Below are 21,830 nucleotides of genomic sequence, written 5' to 3' on the forward strand. Positions count from 1 at the left end.
ATTGAACAGGCCACCCAAATACCCTGTATTGAAGCAGGTTCTCTCAGGAAAAAGCCCTTTGATCACACACTCCTAGTCCATAGACTTGTAGGACTGGTAGGGACCTCAAGAGGTTTTCTAGGCCAGTCCCCTGCACTCAAGGCAGGATGAGCCGACGATTCATTGTAATAAGAGCAAAAGCAAAACTGCGATTGTGGTCCATGCTCACAATTAAATGTGCACACTGCGTCGTAGCAAACAGATTAATGTATGGATGGCAACAACTTTGTGTAATGATATGCAAGCTTAACAGAAATTTGTCAAAATGCACAGCGACATTGGGGGACCTGATATATCTGGAGGAATCAGCTTTGCTAGTTATTCATTTCTTGTGGGTAAAGCTTCATGCCCCTCCCACCACCCTCCAGTTTGAGAACCTCTGAACTAGACTATCCCTGACAGGTGTTTGTCTAACCTGCTCTTTAAAATCTCCAATGACGGAGATTCCATAACCTTCCCAGGCAATTTATTCTAGTGCTTAATTACCCTGACAGGAAGTTTTTCCTAATGTCTAATCTAAACGGCCCTTGCTGTAATTTAAGCCCATTGCTTCTTGTCCTATCCTCAGAGGTTCAAGAGAACAATGCTTCTCTCTCCTCCTTGTAACAACCTTTTTATGTACAGTACTTGAAAACTGTTTTGTCCCCCCCTCAGTCTTCTCCAGATTAAACCAACCCATTTTTTCAATCTTCTCTAATAGATCATGTTTTCTAGACCTTTAATAATTGTTTTTGTTGCTCTTCTCTGGAATTTCTCCAATTTGTCCACATCTTTCCTGAAATGTAGTGCCCAGAACTGAACACAATACTCCAGTTGAGGCCTAATCAGCGTGGAGTAGAGTGGAAGAATTACTTATTGTGTCTTGCTTACAACACTCCTGCTAATACATCCCAGAATGGTGTTTGCTTTTTTTTTTTTTTAACAACACTGTTACACAGTTGTCTCATATTTAACTTGTGATCCATTCTGACCTCCAGATCCTGTTGCACAGTATACCTTCCTAGGCAATAATTTCCCATTTTGTATGTGTGCAACTGATTGCTCCTTCCTAAGTGGAATACTTTTACTCTTAAGTCACCTACCACCCCACACGAGAACTCCCATGGGGTATCATTAAACATTAACAGCCCATACACGATGGGGACCACATGCTGAAAGAAAGCTTTCCCAACCCCCGCTTCTGGCTTTCAAGCAACACCCTCCAACTTTGCCAAGCTCATCATGAGAAGCAAGGTCTCCCTACAGACCAGGACACATCAACTCAAAGCAGCACCAGACCCTGCCAGAACAACAGATGCAAAACCTGCAAACATATCTCCACTGCTACGATGATCAATACCCCCACAACAAACCTTTCAAGATTCATGGGTCCTACACATGCATATCACAACATGTGGTATATCTCATCCAGTGCACTAAATGCCCCAATAACTGTGTGGGTGAAAACAAAATATCTTTATTCTCTCAAATGAACTCTCACAAAAAAATGATAAAAGTCAAAAACACTATGTCACCTGTGGACGAACAGGTTTCACAACGTGATAACTCCATATCTGACCTCTCAATCCTCATCCATTTAGGAAATCTGCACAGCATCTTCAAAAGACAAGTCTGGGAACTTAAATTCATCTCTCTGCTAGACACCAAAAATCATGGACTTAATAAAAACACTGGATTTATGGCTCATTTCAGCAATTTGTAACCCACTAACCCTCCTTTGTTGTATGACTGTAGATGTGTTAACTGCCTACTTCACCTTGAATGTTCTGTTCTACCTTGTATTTAGTTGTGACACTCTGAGGGTATGTCTACTCTGCAATTAGACACATGTGGCTGGCTTATGCCAGCTGGCTCAGGCTACGGGGCTGTTTAATTGTGGTGTAGACATTTGGGCTCAGGCTGCAGCCTTTGCTCTAGGACCCTGTGAGATGGGAGGGTCCCGGAGACGTCCTTGAATGTCTGCATCACAGTTGAGCAGCCCTTTAGCCCAAGGGCCAGAGTCAGCTTGCATGGGCCAGCCTTGGGTGTCTAATTGCAATGTAAACATACTCATAGTATCTTTTCCAGGCCTGAAGAAGAGCTCTGCGTAAGCTCGAAAGCTTGTTTCTTTCACTAACAGAAATTGGTCCAATACAAAATATTATCTCCTCTACCTCGTCTCATTCATATTCGAAATAGGGCTGAGCTGCAAAATATCACCGAGTTTTCCAAAGTGTTGAGTGTTCAGAGGTCTGCCCTTGGATTTTGCATCTCTCTAATTCACTGTTTATAGTCAAAAGTACAGTTGAAAGATGGCTGTGGTGATTATGATCTGTGAATATTTTTCTTTCTTTACTTGTGACCACCTAATATCTTGATTGCTTAATAAAAATGGCTTGAGTTAAACAGATGCCACAAATATGCAGCAGAATCAATTCAGCATTGTTCAAACAAAGCTAAAAAGGTAAAAGCCGTTTTGTTTTATAAATCTGTCAAGTTTTAGTTGTTAAAGCAGTAGGAGTCTTTTATTTTCCCTGTGAGTGTTGGATGCAGAATAATTGCTAGTTAGCCTGAAGGAAAATATAAAATCAGAATTTCCCATGGATTATGAAGCGAGACTTACACAACAGTTTTGATAACTTCCTGCCATGCGTGACAGAAACAAGGATTGGACTTGTGGGCCTATATGTTAACCTTAAGGGCTCAGTTTTAGAAATTAGTACTTTATATCAAATCCTTATGGATTTCAAATAATCTGCGCTGGTTCATTATAAAATTTGTTAGATTGTCAGTAAATCTCCTTTTAGGATTAGGTTTACATTACCTAATTAATCCAAAGAGAAGTAATAGCTCTGCTACACACTCCTTCAAAAAATAGTTCAGTACATTCACAGCACTGAATCTACTTTATGGAAAACTACATTAATATGGCTAATAATGAAAAATGAACATTTTTTTTAGTGTATTCTGGTCTTGTATTTAAACTGGTTGGTTTTTCTTTAGATTTTTTTTTTTTAAGGATTTTTTGTGTGTGTGCATGCAATGCTTACAATAAGCACTTATTATAAATAGATTTTAAAAAATGTTTGAATGCAAAGCATTTTGGGTTTCTAAAAATCATCCATTGTTATTGTTTTTCTTTCACTTCTTTAGCACACATTCCTTAGCTAGCCTTACAAAGATTAGTCTGAATTTAAGATAAATGGATTACTGTGTCCTAATAAAAGAAAATGATCACTGATGTTTCCAATTTTTTGAAAAAAAAAAAAAAAAAAAAATTGGAAAAATTTCTTTAATACATTAGTAAGGATGACTTAAGGTTTTTTAAGATGACAAAATATTTAACTATAAGTGTGGTTAAGCTCTGGCATAGGCTTCAAAAGGAGGTTGTGGAATCCCTGTCATTGGAGGTTTTTAAGAATAGGTTGGACAAACACCTGTCAGGGATGGTTTAGGTTTACTAGGTTCTGCTTCAGTTCAGGGGGCTGGACTTAATGACCTTGTGAGGTCCCTTTCAGCCCTATGTTTATATGGTTCTATAAAACAATATTGAACTACTGTTTTGAGGTCCAATCCCACAAAGATATGTATGCAAGTAGTGTCCTTGAAACAAATTAGAACTGTTCATGTGGCTAGCGATACTAATGTGCATAAGTCTTTGTAGTATCAGAGGAAGTCTACGCTACAAAATTAAGTCTACTTAAGTTATGTCGACGTACAGCTACCACAGTAATTACATCAGGTTTTTTTGTGTGCACACTACAGTCCTGTCAGCAGTGCGTTTCCTCAGTAGGAGCACTTCCCCCAATTTAACTGTCATTGTGAGGCAGTGACAGGCCGGAGCTCCAGGCTGTCAGCCACCAGGGGCTGACAGCTGGAACAGTCAATGCAGTGTCTATACTGACACTGCCTCAACCTAACTACATTGACCTAAGCGTTACGCCTTTTGCAGACGTTGAGTTATTAGGTCAGTGTAGTGGGTAACTTACATTGGTGGGAGCAATGTTGTAGTGTAGACACTTAGAGTTATGTCAACATAAGCTGCATTACGTTGACCTAACTCTGTAGTGTAGACCAGGCCTCAGTCCCTTAAAGCCTGTTATTAAATAGAGCTCTGAGATGATCCCTTTAAGTCAGGTTTGAGGCACAGGGACAGCACTATGAGGCAGTTTGCTAATCCTGTTCTGTGGATTAGAGGACTAAATTTCCTAGCTCCTACTTCCTTCAGTCCACTAGAACACTGCCTCTCCTCTTGGTGACTCAGTAAGGTGTCACTTTTTCCCCCTCTGAGTCAATACTGAATCAATGCCCTAGCAAAGCGTCAGTTGGCACTGATTTGTTAGAGTTTGTGTCTTTTGGGGTATGTCTCTCTGCAGAGTTATTTTGGGCTCTTGCTTGGCTGTTGCCCCTAGCCCCTCTCTTCTTCTCTCCCCTGTACTGTCCACATATAAAGCCATCTCACCCAAGTTTGGTGGTACTTTAAACTCAGGCTGGTTGGCTTCTCTGTGAGTATAGGCTAGATCTTGGGTGCTACTTTCACTCGGGCTGGTAACCAATGTACCTTGCAGGAATGTTGATATTCCTCCTATGCCTTCCCAAAATTCCACCTGTTCCCAGAAGGACAGACAAATTGTCCTACAATTCACTGGGGGAAAGTATCCTAGAGCAGCTTAGCTTAGTGCAGCACACAGAACCATGGGATATGCCCCCAGAAAGCCTATTGATGCACTTGGGTGAGTGCAGCATCAGTGAGGCCATAGTAACTTGGCTGTGTCTTTGCAGTATGCTTGCACCTGCATGCTGTTAAGCAACTACCATGTTTCACCTAAAAAATGAGTGCATTTCAGTAACTGACTGTGATTTCTGTATATGTAGTTTATTTGGGATCTTTTGAAATCAAAGATTCTATATAAATGTATTATTTCCTCAACTTCAATAGCAGAAAAATTAGAAGCTGCTTAACATTCACTGTTTGGGTAAGCTGTGAAAGTTTATAAACTAGACAGTATTTCTTTAGTTATAGGTGTGGATTTATTCTTCCTAATTATAGTACTTTTCTAGGAGGGGCTGATGAAATGAATCACTCAGTTTTAGAACTGTACTTACCTACCTCGTTCCGCCTACTTAAAGAAGAGTAAAATTCCTTTTTATTTCTGGTGTTCTGTATCTTGCATCTGGCTACTCTGTTGAAATTCTTACCTTCAGTTTGATTGAAATAATTTAGCTAAGTGACACAGATGTAGTCTAGGTTTTGAAATATGTCCCTAAAATGAACACACGAACATGCTAAACCATTTCCTCATCTCTTTGGAGTTTCTAATATGTAAGAAGTTCCCCTATTTTTAATTTTGACTTGTAAACCCAATGAGTATTTTACTAGTGCTTGCATATGTCATTTGCTATTACTTTACTTCATAAAATAGCTTGGGTTGAAGATCTGAATTTCCCATTTTTCTGAGTAAAATTGTAATCCATTGGTCAGAGAGCATGTGCGTCCATGTCTGTCCATCCCCTTCTGTTCCCAGATGGGGTGTGAGTTTGTTAGCTTGTGCTGTAAAGACTCAAGCATTTCAGCTATGGAAGTCCCCAGTTCAAACCTTAAGTGATGGCCAAGATGGTGACTGTTAGATATGCACATGTTGAGACCATAAAGCTTCATCATCAACCAGATCTTTGTTATATCCAATTTCCATAAAAATATTTAAGTATTCATGATATTTAGTTTCCTCCATTTCCTGGTTTGTCAGGTCAGAAGTAAGAAAACAAGTCCTTTAAAGTGTGGTTCTGCTCTGAGAAGTGGCACTGCAAAAAATGTTATGGTCATGGTAACCTGTACATCTCAGTTATTCCATTTCTAAAGTATTCCGTTTGCAAGTTTAAATTTTTGTTTGTTTGTTTTTAGACTGACAGCTGTGCAGACTTATTTTGAGATCTGAGAGTCAAGCTGAGTTTTTTACTGTACTTGCATCATCTTCACTAATAAAGGTTCTACAGGCGTTAAGTGACACCTGTAAATTCCCTTGCTTTGAATGGCTTTCCACATGTGTAATTGATCAAATTTAGTACACAAGCCTGCTGCACAAAAAGGAATAGAATTAAAATTCTCTGAGCTGTGGTGACTCTGCACAAGTAATCAAAAGTAAAAGCAGAAAAAATATGCATTTGTAAATAGCATAAACAGATGTAAAGGTATATACACATAAAATCAGGTCTGAATACGGCGTCGCTTTTGCAGGTAAAACAGTAATTTAAAAATATGGCACCTGTAACCCATCATTTCTTCCAGCTCATGATTAAGGGGCAGATTAAAATTAAATTATTTTCCTTATTCTTCTCTCTCCCTTCTCTTCTTTTGTTCTTTTCATTCTTCTTTCCTTTGCAGATGTAAATGCTCAATTACTGGGCCCCGATCAGCAGGAATGGATCTTGAAAGAGAAGCCCATCACCCAGTTCCCTTGCAAAACTCCTTGCTCCACTGTATTCACATTAAACTGCTTGGCTTACCAAGCTCTGCAAGTAACCTAAGAAGGGTGGAACAGGGCAGCAGCAGCTTCCCTTTCAAACTCTGATCCTGCCAAACAGTAGATTTGTAGTTGTCTTGAACATCTACTCAGATTGCTCTTGCTGATACAGCTTCAGGGTTAGAAGGAAGAGTAGGAAGAAAGGAGAATTGGAGTGGAATGGGGAAAGAGGGTTTAAACAGGAATTCAGATACAAACAATGTTATGTCTTCTATATGGAATATTTTTTGGCAATTACTATTACACTAGAAGGTTTTCATTTGGTTTCTTTTTTAACAAATCATTTTATGAAGATTCATTGACAAACAACTAATTGTTCTAACACGGGAAGGGGTGTGGTTTTTTCTGCTAGTTTTGTGCCACAGTGCACTCCAGAAGTGCATATGTTGATAGGTGAACAGGCACAAACTATTGAATGATGTTTGCTTACATGTTCCTTGGTTTTTAGTTACTCAATTTTATTCTGTTGGCATGCCCTGTTATCATATCTGTAAAGTTGCCCAGAAAATGGAGATTCCTTCTGACCAAAGATTTAGTGGGAAAAGATTTCCAGAAAACTTCTGTTTTGGGAGAACCAAAGTAAAATTTTCAGCTTCTGGGTGAAAGTAAAATTGACAAAAAACTGTCCAGGTGGGCAACCTGGGAGCCATCACTTCAGATTTTCTGTCAGAAAATCAATTTTTCAGCAACATTGAAATTTTCCTATGGAAAACTTTAATTTTGTGAAACAGGCATTTGCTGTTTGGAAAATTAATGATAGTGGAAATTTCCTGACCAGCTCTTCTTGCCTGCTGCTCTTCTAGCTTTTAACCAATTGTATTTGGTAAGCAGGTACTTTACTGAATGATCCTAGGCATTACAGTGTCATTGTAAAATCAGTGGCTGGCTTTGTATCACTAATGTTTGATTTGTCCAGTTAAAAATGTACTGTAGTAAAATATATATTAGAATAATCATGCTCTTTAGTCTACTCCTTTTATGCTGAGTATCTTTGCTTGAGAATGTAGAACTGAGGACTCCTCTGAAAATATAGTACCTCAATTGGGTGTTTTATGCTCTGAAAGGCAGAGGAGGAGTATTCAGAGACTCTTGAATTATTCATTTATATATTTCATTTGTGTAATTCAAATTTAAAGTGTACTTAAGCATTGTTCTATCTCAAGCCTCTAGCTAAAACTTGTGCTGTCCTTTGGAAGACAGCGTTGTACGAGAACACATGATAACATATCAATCTTAAACAGAGCTCTGCTCGGCCTTACCTATGATAGGTGCTGCTGCTGCTCCTCCATAATGTTATTTAGCATAGCTGTTTGCAGCCCCGTTTTACTAAAGATGACTCAGAATTTGTTTGCTCTCAGTGTTAAAAGATTGAACAGTGAGAACACTTAAATCTAAAACTCTCAAAACCACAAAATGGTTACATTAATCTTTTCCCCCCAAAAGGTATGTAGGTTGTATAAATTAGATATAGGTTAATGTCATCCTTCTAGGATTTCAAGTGGATGTTATGATTTAACGTTTCTTCTCTTCAGATGTATAGTTTTAAAAAGTGTGTGGGTGGGTGGCGGGGAAGCCTAGGTTTCTTTACCATAGGCTAAAAGTGGCCCCATTAAAAATAGATGTATGTGAAATCTTTGCTTAAATATGTCTCCGTTTTTGTTTTGGAGGAGTTGTTAGGACAGCTTGCTAGTGAATGTTCATCTCTTCAGCATGGCTCACCTTTTCATCTTGATTGCCAAGTCTCTTTCACATTGGTGAATAATGTTGTCATCCCAGCACCAGTGAAGGGAAGGAAAAATCACAAAAAATATGATGGGGAAAAATGCAGTAAAAGCAGAAGCTTAATAATGTTAGATTAAATTGATAGAGCATGTGGTAGCCACTCTGGAATAGAAGACATGACAAACAACGTTTTATGAATTATTCAATTTATTTCTCTCTAATATTCCAATTCTACTTTCACATTAAACAGATTATTTATCTGTGTATTTCCAGACCGTTTGAATCAGATTTCTGAGCATTGTCTTGTTCAGCTCTTACAGAAATTCAGGGCTTTGATTCATGGATAAGTTAAACTGCTATAACTTACATACAAAAAAAACTACATTTAGAAGTTCTTTTGTTTGCAGAGGTAAGCACTTAAAAGTTAGGAAATGCCAGAATTGAGGTTTCCTTATAAGCTTAATTTGGTCCCCTTGTGTGTATGCATTATGATGCATACTTTAATTACATGATCACATACTGTTCTTAATATCGGACCCATTTTTAGTGCATAGCATGGATGGTGCTTGGAAAATGAAGCATCTGTTTACTATTTATTTTTATCCTCATAATTCCAATGTGTGGCTCCATGCCTTATTTTCTGCATGCCATCCAACCCCTGTACTGACTACAGAATGCTTCAGTTCCTCATGATCTCCTCTTTGGCATTCATCACTGTAATATCAGCATGCCTCAGTCATTAGTGAATTTATCTTTACACCTTTCCTGTGAAAAGAGAGTATTATTATGATCATTGTACGGTGGGTAAACTGCGATAGATAGTGACTTGCCCAAGGATACACAGTGAATCTTGCAGAGGCAGGATTGGAACTGAGGATGACCACCTCCTCCCATTGGGACTTGTAGTCCTAAATTTCTTTGGCTTTTTGAAAATCTTCCCTCCCCCCTCCCCCCCCCCCTTTTTTTTTTTTTTAAATGAATTTGAAAAAGTCATTTAAAGACATACAATTTAAGGGCACGCTATTGAAATTAGACAATCTCAAATAATTCAAGTTGATAACTCCCTTATAGGAAACTGCCAGCATTTAACATATTCCAGTCTCCCAGGTTTGTTGGATTGTACATTTGCATTTTTATTGTAGGCAGCTTCCTGACCGTAGGTAAATCTGTTAACCAACTCTTTAAGACTGATCTGTTGGGAATTAAGTTGAAATGTTTGTTCATTTCCACAAAACTTTCCCCACTCCAGTGACAACTGTACATCATTCTCTACTTCTATGTATCAGTCCCTTTGTGAGTCTTTAGGCCCTATTGCATAGTTGGATCCACACAGCGCAGGCAGATTCTTGCCTCCAAGGAGAGCTCTGTTGAAATCAGGATCAGGGTTTTAGTTTGTAAACTTGATGGAGCAGGAATCCTCTTCTTTGCTTGGCAAGTTTGCCCAAATTTTAAATGCTATACACACCTTTTTAAGGTAATATTATGGTAAAATTATGTTTTATTGAAGAATGCATTGTTTTTCTTTGAAGGGTAGTGTGTCGTGTATTGTGGCCACAATTAAGATTACATCATGGTTAAAGCACATATTACATCTTTTAAAGCACTTATGTTTTACAAGAAGCAAACTTGATTGGGCAGTGGCTAAGAGACTTAGATTATTTTTGGAGGTACAATTTTTAGAACCAAATAAATTGGTTTACACCATAAAAAGTAAACACAGAACAGAGATGGTTACTTGGTGGTAGTTTCTAAGAATGATAGCAAGTGGGCCGCCTCTTTTTTTTCTGGCTACTGAGGTTGGATTTTTGCCAGTGGGAATCCTCTGAGTGTCATTTCATAAAATTCTTATCTCTATTCCCCTTTCCCAGAGATGTTAGAATTGACACAGAAGCCAGTTAAGGCTCTGTTGAGTTTTTAGAGCTTAGTAAAAAATATAAATAGAAGCATATAAGTTGTGCAAACCAACTCTGCTGCCTTCATTTTTTTCATTCCAAATCATAAACACCAGTTCCCTCCACAGTCCTGCTACTGTTTTTGGAGTACATTTTAACCCTTCTATTTGGTGGGATTCCCCCCCTCCCTTTTTTAAATGTATTGCAGATATGCAATTAACAGGTGCCAATAGCCCTTCTTTCTCTTCTGAAACGACTTCAGAATGATAATAAGCAAGGGTGAGGCTTTTTTAAAAGCGCTGAGGAGGAAGTTCACTTCTGACAGGGTTATTGTAATCAGGTTTATCATGGGAGCCTGCTGTTGTGTAACAGAAACTCTAGCTTGTCTCTACCTGTCTTAAAGCATTGCTTAATGAAGGAAAACAAACCTAATAAAATATTTGTGAAATTCAATAAAACTTGTTCGCAAGCTTTAAATTTTAATACTTGTTAGACAATTCAGCATAACACTAGGTAGCATTTTAAAACTTATTAAGCTTAAGTGTTGTAATATAAGTGATCATTATCACTCAGATTTGCCTTGTGAGCATGTGCAAAGCAACACTCAACTATGTGTCTTTGCCAGTTTAATAATATATTAGAACTCATTCAACCAGAACTTTTTTTATCCAAAATTACCCAATAACCAAAGTGTTATGCATCCCCAAGAAGTATTGTATTGAAAAGTCTTCCAGATAGAATGGAGAAATGGAATTTATTTGGCTATCTAGCAAAGCAGGCTTTTTCTGTATTCAATATTCATCCTCTGATCTCTGTTTGTTTTTTTGTTTTTTTTCCCCTTGTGTGGACAAGACAGCAACCAGTCCTGCATTCTTCAAATAGATATGTGATATGATTGCACCATTAGGTAGTCATTCTCCATAGCATCCCAAGGATTTTCTCACAGAAGTGCATTGATCATTCTCTATATGTTGAACCTTTTTAAATGAAAGCTTTTCCTGAATAAAAAACATTCCTCTGATGCCCAGCACAGCCCTCTGGAGTAAGTTTTGGCTTCTGAAACAACACTGGTAGCTTTAACTGAGAGTTTAAAAGGTGTGGTTATTCTAGGAGATGGACAGTGAGCCAATGTTGCTTTTCATATGATTTGATAAGGATGATCTTGGCTGCATTTTTAATATCCTAGAGAGTTTAGGAAACCATCTCAACAACATGCATGCCAGGCTCTACAAGGTGGACAAGTCTACTGCTACTATTATCTTAGTGCTTTGTTCCTGTGGAATCTTGTAAAACTTATTTTTAAATGTGACATAGATCTGTGTGTTTCTTTTCTTTTTTAGTGGAGGAGTACTCACAATTTTTTTTCTCTTCTTTGGAATATTGAACAGTTATCTAAATGGAGTTGTAAGAATTTCCTGCCATTTGTTCACCTTTAGTAATCTCAGGCACGCCCCTCCATTATTACATCAGCAGCAACATGTGATTCATAGATATTAGGATTGGAAGAGATGTGTGCAGTCATCTAGTCCATCCCTTATATCACTGCTCTATATTTCTTAAACATTCCTTACAGATCCAATATTTTTTGTTTAGTAAAGTCTTTCGCTGTGGAAAATGTAAGCACGCCATATTAGAAATGAACTATAAAACAGAAGTAACTATGCTATTTTCACTGCCCAAGTTGAATGTGGTGCAAAAAAAATAAAAAGTATTCTTGGTGGAAAGTAAACTTGATTTTTAAAATCTTTCACTTTTAATAATCTAAGGTGTTAGGAATACATTATATGGTAATTGCTTTGATGACATTCCAGAACAATTTTAGAGCCCTTAGTACCTGGAAATATTGTAAAAGTTCTTCCGGTCAATGCATTTTGGTGAATTCCTTTTCCATATGGGTACCTGACTTTGCTACATGTCTTTGAAGAGACATTTCATCTGTTTGATTTGAACGTGTGTTTGTCAACCTTGGGGGATGATCCCAATGAGCTTGCAGTTTGGCAGGTGGATAGAGTTTAGGGGAACAGGAAAAATGTCCTATACAAATCATCAAAACTCACTATAGATAGCATTGGCAGAAGTGGGTTTTTAATATGTACTTAAAACGGGGAAAGTAAGGGTCTTGTGGTGGATGATCTCAAGGAGTTAGAACCACAGTGGAGGTTGCATAGAAGAATGTTCAGATGCTTGAGAGGCTGACAAATGGGTAGAGAAGGGTGAGAGTGACTGATCTGAGAGCAACATAAGGCAAATAAGGAAATTCCATTTTAATGTAGAAATTTTTAAGCTGACAGTCTCGCCAAGGACATCTATCTAATACAAAGTACTGAGTCACCAGCTCATTCTCATTCCGTTTCAAATATCAGTGTGACGTTGCAGTCTATATGATTTTATAAAAATATGCTAATGAGTGAATATAATATATCTGGAATATGCTTCATGCAAAGGGTCTCTTGTAAGGTATCATTACAAAGCTTATAATCTACTAAGTGTGATCATCCTATTTGTATAAATGTACCACTCTTGTATCTGAAACTAGAAATATGAAATATAACTCTGAGGGCCTATTGTAATTATGCAAAGTGTGGGCCATTAATGGTGGTTTGGAATCTTGATGACTCCCATTAACCAGGACAGCTGACTGCAGATGGCTGTGTTTTACTTGTAAGTCTTCCTGTATACCTGTGTGCTTCAAGTGGGCAATGAAGTCTTGCAGTGACATGTGATCATGTCACCTGAACTGGAATCCATCTTTAACCTGGTGTCTTTCCATTGAGAAGGAGGGGTGGGAACCCAGAGAGGGACAAAGGATTCCTGCCTTATGCAAAAGATATATAAAGGTGTGGAACAGAACAAAGGGAGGGGAGCCATCATGAAGAATCCCCTAGCTACCACCTGAGCTGAAACAAGAGCTGTACCAGGGGAAAGAATTGTGCCCAGGCCTGGAAGGTGTCCAGTCTGAGGAAAAATCTTACTGAAGCATCTCTGAGGGTGAGATTATCTGTATTCAGTTTGATTAGACATAGATTTGCGCGTTTTATTTTATTTTGCTTGGTGACTTACTTTGTTCTGTCTGTTACTACTTGGAACCACTTAAATCCTACTTTCTGTATTTAATAAAATCACTTTTTACTTATTAATGAACTCAGACTATGTATTAATACCTGGGGGAACAAACAACTGTGCATATCTCTCTATCAGTGTTATAGAGGGTGAACAATTTATGAGTTTACCCTGTATAAGCTTTATACAGGGTAAAACAGATTTATTTGGGTTTAGACCCCATTGGGAGTTGGACATCTGAGTGTTAAAGACAGGAACACTTCTGTTAGCTGCTTTCAGGTAAACCTGCAGCTTTGGGGCAAGTAATTCAGACCCTGGGTCTTTGTGGAGCAGATGGGCATGTCTGGCTCAGCAAGATAGGGTGCTGGGGTCCCGAGCTGGCAGGGAAAGCAGGAGCAGAGGTAGTCTTGGCACATCGGGTGGCAGCCCCCAAGGGGGGTTCTGTGATCCAACCCGTCACAATCAGTTTGGTTGTAAATTTCACACCTGGCACAGTTATTGGAGCTAGCGTCAGCTCTGTTATGAAATCAGCTAGTGGTTATATTAACACTTCTGCATCACCCAGAAGCTATGGCTCCTTACTGCACCACATTTCAGATTATTAGACACATGCAGGTTATTCTAGTTTACGAACTTGATTTACTAGCTCTTTTACAATAAATAGCTTACTGTGTTTTGTGTTTATATTTGCCTTTATAAAGAATATATGTGTTGCACCAACTTTTGGGTGTAGTTATAATTTTTTAAAATCCCCCTACCCCCCCAAATTATAGCTTGATCTTCGCCTAAGCCTTCATATTGGAATAATCAATAGCCTAGTCAGTGGGCCTTGTCACCCTAGCACATTTTTCCAAACTAGTCTGGGGAGAGGTGGCTGGTCGTAGGCTGCTTCAGATAGGTGAGAGTCTTTTCAGATAGTCCCACAAGTATTGAACCTCTTCATTTCAAAGAGGCATCTGGACACATGTAAAAGTACACCTCCACCCCCGATATAACGCTGTCCTCGAGAGCCAAAAAATCTTACTGCGTTATAGGTGAAACTGCTTTATATTGAACTTGCTTTGATCCGCCGGAGTGCGCAGTCCCGCCTTCCCTCCCCCCCAAGAGCGCTGCTTTACCGCGTTGTATCTGAATTTGTGTTATATCGGTCGCGTTATATAGGGTAGAGGTGTAGCTGGAAAATAGGAGGCAGGATTGGCCTCTACCAGGTTCACTGCTAAAGAGGAGATGGAAAAAGGAGACCCTTTCAGCGACTGCAGCTGCTGACCACTATCAGTAGGGGAATGTTCAGAGGTGTAGAGAACAAGACAACTAGTCAATATGCCCAGAGGAGCATGGGAAGAAGAAATCCTGATATCTAGACTGCATATCCAGGAACGAAGGGACCAAGTGGAAGCAAAGCATGGTCAAAAGGAAAAGGAATAATCAGTTCAAAAATGTTCAGGGAGAGAGGAATAAAACAGAAGAAGAGAAAATTAAATCAACAGCAAAGACAACTGCATAGCAAATTTAAGAAGGATAGATCCTTATCACATTAAAGTGGGATCACCACTTGGTCCCTTCGTTCCTGGACATGTAGTCTAGATATCAGGATTTCTTCTTCCCATACATGCAAAACAATCGCTACAGGGATGTTATGTGATCACAAATGAGAGGAGAAATGGTCCATTGGCTTTCTCTATTGAGATGTGATCCATGGTAATAAAAAGTTTGCGAACCCTCAGTCTAAGAGAAGCAGGAAGAAAATGCATCTGAAAAGTTAGCCAATAGGTTCTCAGTTTTTTACATGTTGATCAGCAACATTCTGATACTGTCATAACAAGCATGAGAGGATGCAATCTGGGCTCACCCAAAACAATTACCTGTTTCTATGCCCTGATTATTCATAGTAGCAATTTGGATCATCTACTTTGTGGGAACTAGTTTGTCCTCCTCTTCTATTACAGGAAAAAAATTCTCCCAGAGAGCTCTGAATGATAAAAGAATTAGCTAACTGAAACAATCCAACAAGTAGCACTCTGGATACCATATTCTAGGTGCTAATTTTCCTACAGAATAGTCTGCCTTGTGAGTTAAATTAAACAGTGAGGGATAAAAGTATAGTAGATATTCTCATGTAGTATCAAATTCCCTTATTACCTTCTAGATTCAAAGTATCTTGTTTTATAATATGTGGGGACAAGAGATAAAGGACCTTTCAAAGACCAAAAAGTTGCCCAAGAGCAGTTGCATCCACATACAGACAAGTCACTGAATCTCCCACATCCGTCTTCAAAAAACTCCAGTTTGCCAAAAGTATGAGAAGACTACTAGCTGGTTGTCATACGTATTATAATGGTTCTTCTGTCTTTGATCCTTGGAATTTTAAAATGCCGTCATGAACTTGTAGCTGAGAGTTACAAACTGTTTGGGGGACTCCCAAGGACTGGGAACAGTAAACAAAAGCACAGTAATTCCAGAATGAGATGGATAGGGGAGCCCTTGTAAATATTTAGCACAAACACAGCTGAAAATATGTAATGTGAAGAGAAACTTTGGGATTAGGTAACAAAAAAAAAATTATACTTTGGTAATCTGAGGCATATGATCTAACATCTCCAACCACACCTTCCCTGAATTTAATCATGAGGTGCTGGAGGCAGGGCATTCTCAGTTGAGAGGGCCGTGACTCCAAAACTTGCTTCCCTTGTTGGTTAATCGAAGCCTGTCTTGGTTGACTTTCAGGATGACTTGTTCTATCAGGCTTTTTCTGGGGAGGGACACACAAGTAGATGGGTGGAAGGTGATGAGTTTTGAGGCAGGGCAGTTTGACGTTTGCTATAAGTTTGTCTTCAGTGAATGTATGTGTATCCGGATATGGGAACGTATTTTATGAACCCCCTTTACTGTAACATGAATACATTATTTGTGTGGTAGACTCTGCAGAAGTAGGAGTGAAAATTTTCACATGGGGACTTCACTGCAAAAGCTAATAGCTCTTTTGACATTAAACTGTGTAAAATGTTTGTTGTGATTAAGATGTTTCAGTGCTTTCTGAATGATAGAGCTCTCTACAGCCATTGTCATTCTCAACTAACTAGGTTCCTGATAGAAAATTATCGTGTGTGTTGTTTAACTTTAACTTTGCTATTTACAGACATGAAGAAAACAGAATCACTACTATGTGCTTTTGGCAATGCATAAGTCACTCAATCTAGCATTGTAATTATCTATCCCTTTGTAATAGGAAAAATACTTGAGTGTTACAGTAAATGTAAACAGGCTGTTGGGGTTTAAACCACAGGAGGAAGGAGGAATCAAGAGAAGGGTTTGGTTGGGGAGGCCTTGTCATGAATTAGTGTGCCCCTCCCAGTGTATTGTATGTCCCAATTCTATTAAATCCATTGTGAACACATACCCAGGGGAGAGCACTCCTGTCTATTTATACTCAAAAACATCCTTAAAAAGAGGCCACACTGTAGTATTTAGGTTGTTGGTATCCTTTTGAACTATTTGTGGTGTTGTTTTTCACTGCAAACAAAATACTATTATTTAGGGAGTAGTATTTTACATCACTTAAAAAGCTGATCTTTACCATCTTATCATAAAATTAAACCTTGAATTTGGTTTGAAAAAATTGAACAAAAGCTACTTATAATCTTTTGTGAAGTACCGTGAATGCTTAAATAACAGTGGTGATGTTTGTTTAGTGACTTAAAAATGATGCATTTAAGCTGCTATGAATTCCTTATGTACCTCACTTTTCATCTTTAACACGGGGCCTGATTGATATTTAGGCAGATCAGTATTTGCATTTCTTAGTCTCATGGGAAAGTTCTGTCTCCACTATATCTAATTAAGTATATTATTTTTGCACTGTATCTATTTGCATTATTTGTTGATTTTCCAGTGTGCTCTTTCAGAACACTAGGAAAATGATGCATAAATTTCAAAATCAGTGGGATATCAAAGAATGTATATAATTTCAAACTTGAAATCCTGACTATTTAAATTTTGTTCAACGATTATTCTGTTGTAAAGCTGATGAATTGTTTCTTAGAATGATTGGAGGGGACTGTAAACCTTGATTTTTGTAGTATTCTGGTAACACATGTATTTCTTCTTTCTCAAGATAAGTCTAACAGGTGAGTAGATTACATTTCATCACTGTCTGTTTAGAAAACAGTTATAAAAGTTACTCCTGTAACTTTAAGTGACTTCAATAGAACTATTCACATGCTTAAAGTTAAGCACATTCTTAATTAATTGCAGGCTCGGGGCACTTTTTAAAAATAGAAATACTGTTAGCAATCATTCAAAACCGTTAAGTGTGAATGACAGTTGAATTGCCTATATTAAAAGAGTTAAACATCACATAATGGAACAAAAAGAGACTATTGAATTTCAGTTGTTGTTGGTAGCATAATTATTCGGCTTTTTTTTTAACCTGGGTTATAAGATTTCAAAAATAGAGGTCCCAGTTTAGCAGTTCATTCTTATTCAGCAGAGCAGTAAAGCCTGCACTGAATTAAGTGTGTGCTTAAAATTGACACTATTGTGATGTATGTGCTTAAATATTTTGCTAAATATGAATAGACATAAGCACATGCTTTACTACTTTGCTGAATTGGGGCCAGAAACATTAAATAGCAGAGGAAAGAAAGGGGAAGGAGAAGCAGCTGCAGGGAGGGGAGGGGTTTTTAGTGGATTATAGATTGTTGCAATAAGCCATAAATCCACTGTCACTATTCAGTCCACCTACTATAAAGAACTCAAAGAAGACCCCACACAACAATTTACACAGGAATTTAAGAATCTCATCAAATCCCCCCTCCTCAAACAACTTCAAGAGATTCTACATACTCATCCTCCACGAACGTCTATATGCTTCCCAAGATACACAAACAAGGGAACCAATAATATCTGGCCATGGCACTCCTACTGAAGGAATATTGGGACTCATAGGCCTTGGCTACACTTACCCGCTAGTTCGACAGCTGGAAATCGAACTTCTGGGTTCGACTTATCGCGTCTAGTCTGGACGCGATAAGTCGAACCCGGAAGTGCTCGCCGTCGACTGCGGTACTCCAGCTCGCCGAGAGGAGTACCGCGGAGTCGACGGGGGAGCCTGCCTGCCGCGTGTGGACCAAGGTAAGTTCGAACTAATTCGAACTAAGGTACTTCGAACTTCAGCTACGTTATTCACGTAGCTGAAGTTGCGTACCTTAGTTCGAATTAGGGGTGTAGTGTAGACCTGGCCATAGAAACCATCCTCAAACCACTCATCACACAAAGGGTTAGCTTCTTCCAACTAACTTCCTTCACAAACTTCACAATATTCACAACCTTCCTTAGAACACCATCTTTACTACCAGGAGGTCACCTCCCTGTACACGATCATCCCTCCAATGATGGCTTAGCTGCCTGGTCTAATATTTACAAGACAATGGACAACTCTCCGATATCCACCCCAGACACATCGCCAAATTCATCCACTTCATTCTCACCCATAACAATTTTACATTCAACAAAACACATTTTACCCAAATCTTGCGAACAACCATGGGTACTTGGAGATTTTTCTTCATGTGGTTAATAGATTTGAAAGGAGACAGTTGCAAGATTATTTCTATGAATAGGTATGGAAATTTGAAAGGGATTTTTGTATGAAGTTATGTTACAGAGCTACAGATTTGGTTATTTGTCTACCTTTGAGATGTCATGCTCCATTTGCAGTGCTTTAAGGTTTTTTTGAGAACCCAAAAATATGCTTGCTGCCTCACAAACACATGTCATGAACAAAGTTCCAGCTCCAAAGAGCATCCTGCATAATACCAATGCTTGTAGAAGTGCTCAGGGAAGTGCATGAACGTTTCTATAGAACAATAATTTGGAATTTGAATTAAGAAAGATTAGCTAAAGATGCTGGAGTAAAATAAAAAAGCAAAACAGAAGAAACTTTAAACCTATTTTGTCTTTCAGTCTTGGCCTGTATATGAAGATGTGCATAACAAGATGTCTGAACTTGCAGCGTTTTTAGATTTGCCTTGTTTTCCAGCTATAACTGATAGCTGCTTTCTTCATCCAAACATCTTGTGCATTAAATATCTGATGGAAGCCAACTTACCTGGTAAATACTCTCTAAAACTTACCGTCTAATTAAATCTTGATTTTTGCATTCTATAAATCTGCTAAGGCTCTCTAGCAAAGGAACTGATGAACTATTCACATACTAGCCTTATCATACTGTTATGACAGTGCTTCCCCTCTTCCTTCTAAGTTTCTTAACATTTAGATATGGAACCCCGAAGATAATTACTACAGAAATAATGTAATAAGTTGTCTGAACAGTGAAACATTATGGGCTTGATCCTGCAAGGCTCTGAGCACCCTGACCCCGACCCAGCAAAGTGCTTAACAATGTGCTTACTTTAAGCATGTAAATAGTCCTGCCAATCGTCCTTAAGACTGTTCATATTCTTAAAGTTAAGCATGTGGTTAAGTACTTTGCTGGGTTGGAGGAGAGCACGTTGCAGGATCAAGCCCTATGTGTGGTACTCATTTTTAATTTCATGAGAGCTGATGTTCATTGTATACATGAATTTTTTTAAGGTTGTTCTTGAGTGCCACTGTAGTTGGGGGACACTTCCTAAAAACAGAGTTTAAAGTGGAAATCATGGAGTTCATATTGCAATTGCTTCTGTTGCTTTAATCTCAATGTAAACATGTTTTGACATACATTTGAATAGCTAGTATTCATTTTTAAAAGTGACTTTTGAGACTCTTATTTTCTATGCAAGCTGTAACTAATTTCAGTAAGTTTTCAGTTGAAGTTATATTAAAATATATAAAATCTGATCACAGAAATTGAAAGAAATAATCCCATTTTTCTCTATACAATTATCTGAAGCTCAGCTGGAGATTTCTCAGTATTTACAAACTGAAATGAAAAGTACCTTGTGATTCTAGTTCTCTGGGGTCACGGTGTCAGGGACTGTAAACCAGTTTCTGACTTGCCCGATTTCTGAGTTAACATCAGTATTAGTGCTATGTAAACATTTCATGTTTTTTTGTTTAAATAGTAAACATTCAAGATTGTCTAACAAATGACTATAGAAACTAGTGTATATGCTATACATATTGAGCTTCTATGCTGCAGGTATCACAAATGTCCCAGTTAGTCAAGATGGCTGATTTCACCAAATAATTTAGAAATGGTAATTTATTTTTTTCATACATATCAGATATTTTATGAGTATACAACAATTCTTCTCACCGTGTGAGCTTACAATTCTTATTTAAGGTCACATTTGAAAGTGTAAAAAGAAGAAACCTCACATTTAGGGCTAAAATTCCAGACTGGACATTCCATCTTTTAATCATTCTGTGCCTGTGTAGCATTGCACTATATATAACATCACATAATTTTGAAATCTTGACATATCAACTAAGTGAATTGAGGATGGTCTGTAGGTCTGCAGTTTTCAGACTTACTACAAAGAAATTCAGAGTTGTCAGACCTTTTAAAATTATTACAAAAGAAGAATAGTTACAAAGGAACAACAAATGGAATCTACAATAAAACTTAACATAAAAAAAAATTTGTGACTATCTGAAAAAGGAATAACAGGATGGGAGAGGGATTTGGACAAAGAAATTGATCTGGATGACTGTGTCTCTGTAAGGGAAAAGGGATATATATCTTCAATTTGTGTAGCTCATAAAGAAAATTTGTATAAATTACTGTGTAGGTGGCATTTGACTCCAATTAAGATCCATCCTGTATTTGTTACTAGGAAAGTGCTGTGTTAGAGGGGTTGCAGGGAAAGGGAAAAATACTTGCACATGTGATTGTGTCCAGGAATTAGACTGTTTTGGGAGGAAATTATTAAAGACATTGATTCTGTGACAGAATACCAACTTGTTAGAAATCCCCTGATCTGCTTACTTATTGCTCCAGGAAAGGATCTACATTTAAACAAAATGACAAAATATATTTTTATTGTTAGCAGCTAGACTTTGTGTTGCACATTACTGGAAATAGGTGATCCTTCCTCCTTTGGAATTGTGGTATAGTAAAATATGGATTGTCCTTGTAATGGAAAAGCTGTTGTACCAAGAGAATCACCAAAAAGATGATAGTTATTTAAAAATGTGGTTACCATTTCTAGCTTTCTCAGAGGAGGGAGGGCTTTCCAACCTGGAATCCAGAAGCTTTAGCCAGATTCTTTGGATATTAATCTGATCCTGAATAAGTAATGTATGCTGTAGTATGTTAACGTTTTATTGAAACTTTGCCTTAATAAAAACCTTAAAAAAAAAAAGGGGGGGGGGCTGGCTGGGAATATATTATGTGATGTAGGCTACAGTGAATTGATAATATCCCCTTGGGACAGTGTGGAATTATGAGAAGTCATTTTTTCTTTTAATATTCACTATTTACACATATTGAAACTTTCTTGTGTAAGAGTTGCTATTGTTGGTAACATTTTATTTTCAGGGATTGTAGTGGTTTGATGCATATTCTCTGTTGTAAGAAGAAGAACAGGAGTACTTGTGGCACCTTAGAGACTAACAAATTTATTAGAGCATAAGCTTTCGTGGACTACAGCCCACTTCTTCGGATGCATATAGAATG

General features: G+C 38.0%; 1 protein-coding gene across 2 annotated transcripts in view; it reads left to right on the top strand.

The window, feature by feature from the left end:
- The window catches only part of TAF1B (TATA-box binding protein associated factor, RNA polymerase I subunit B), a 58,088-nt gene that overhangs the window by 22,117 nt on the left and 14,141 nt on the right, over positions 1-21,830 (top strand). For both annotated transcript variants that reach the window (XM_034766494.1, XM_034766493.1), the window contains one exon: positions 19,175-19,322. In XM_034766494.1, coding sequence (XP_034622385.1) covers positions 19,175-19,322 — 148 coding nt within the window. The remainder of the gene's footprint in view (positions 1-19,174; positions 19,323-21,830) is intronic.

This window comes from Trachemys scripta, chromosome 3 (assembly GCF_013100865.1).
Source record: "Trachemys scripta elegans isolate TJP31775 chromosome 3, CAS_Tse_1.0, whole genome shotgun sequence".
In the NCBI taxonomy this organism is placed as follows: domain Eukaryota; kingdom Metazoa; phylum Chordata; order Testudines; family Emydidae; genus Trachemys; species Trachemys scripta.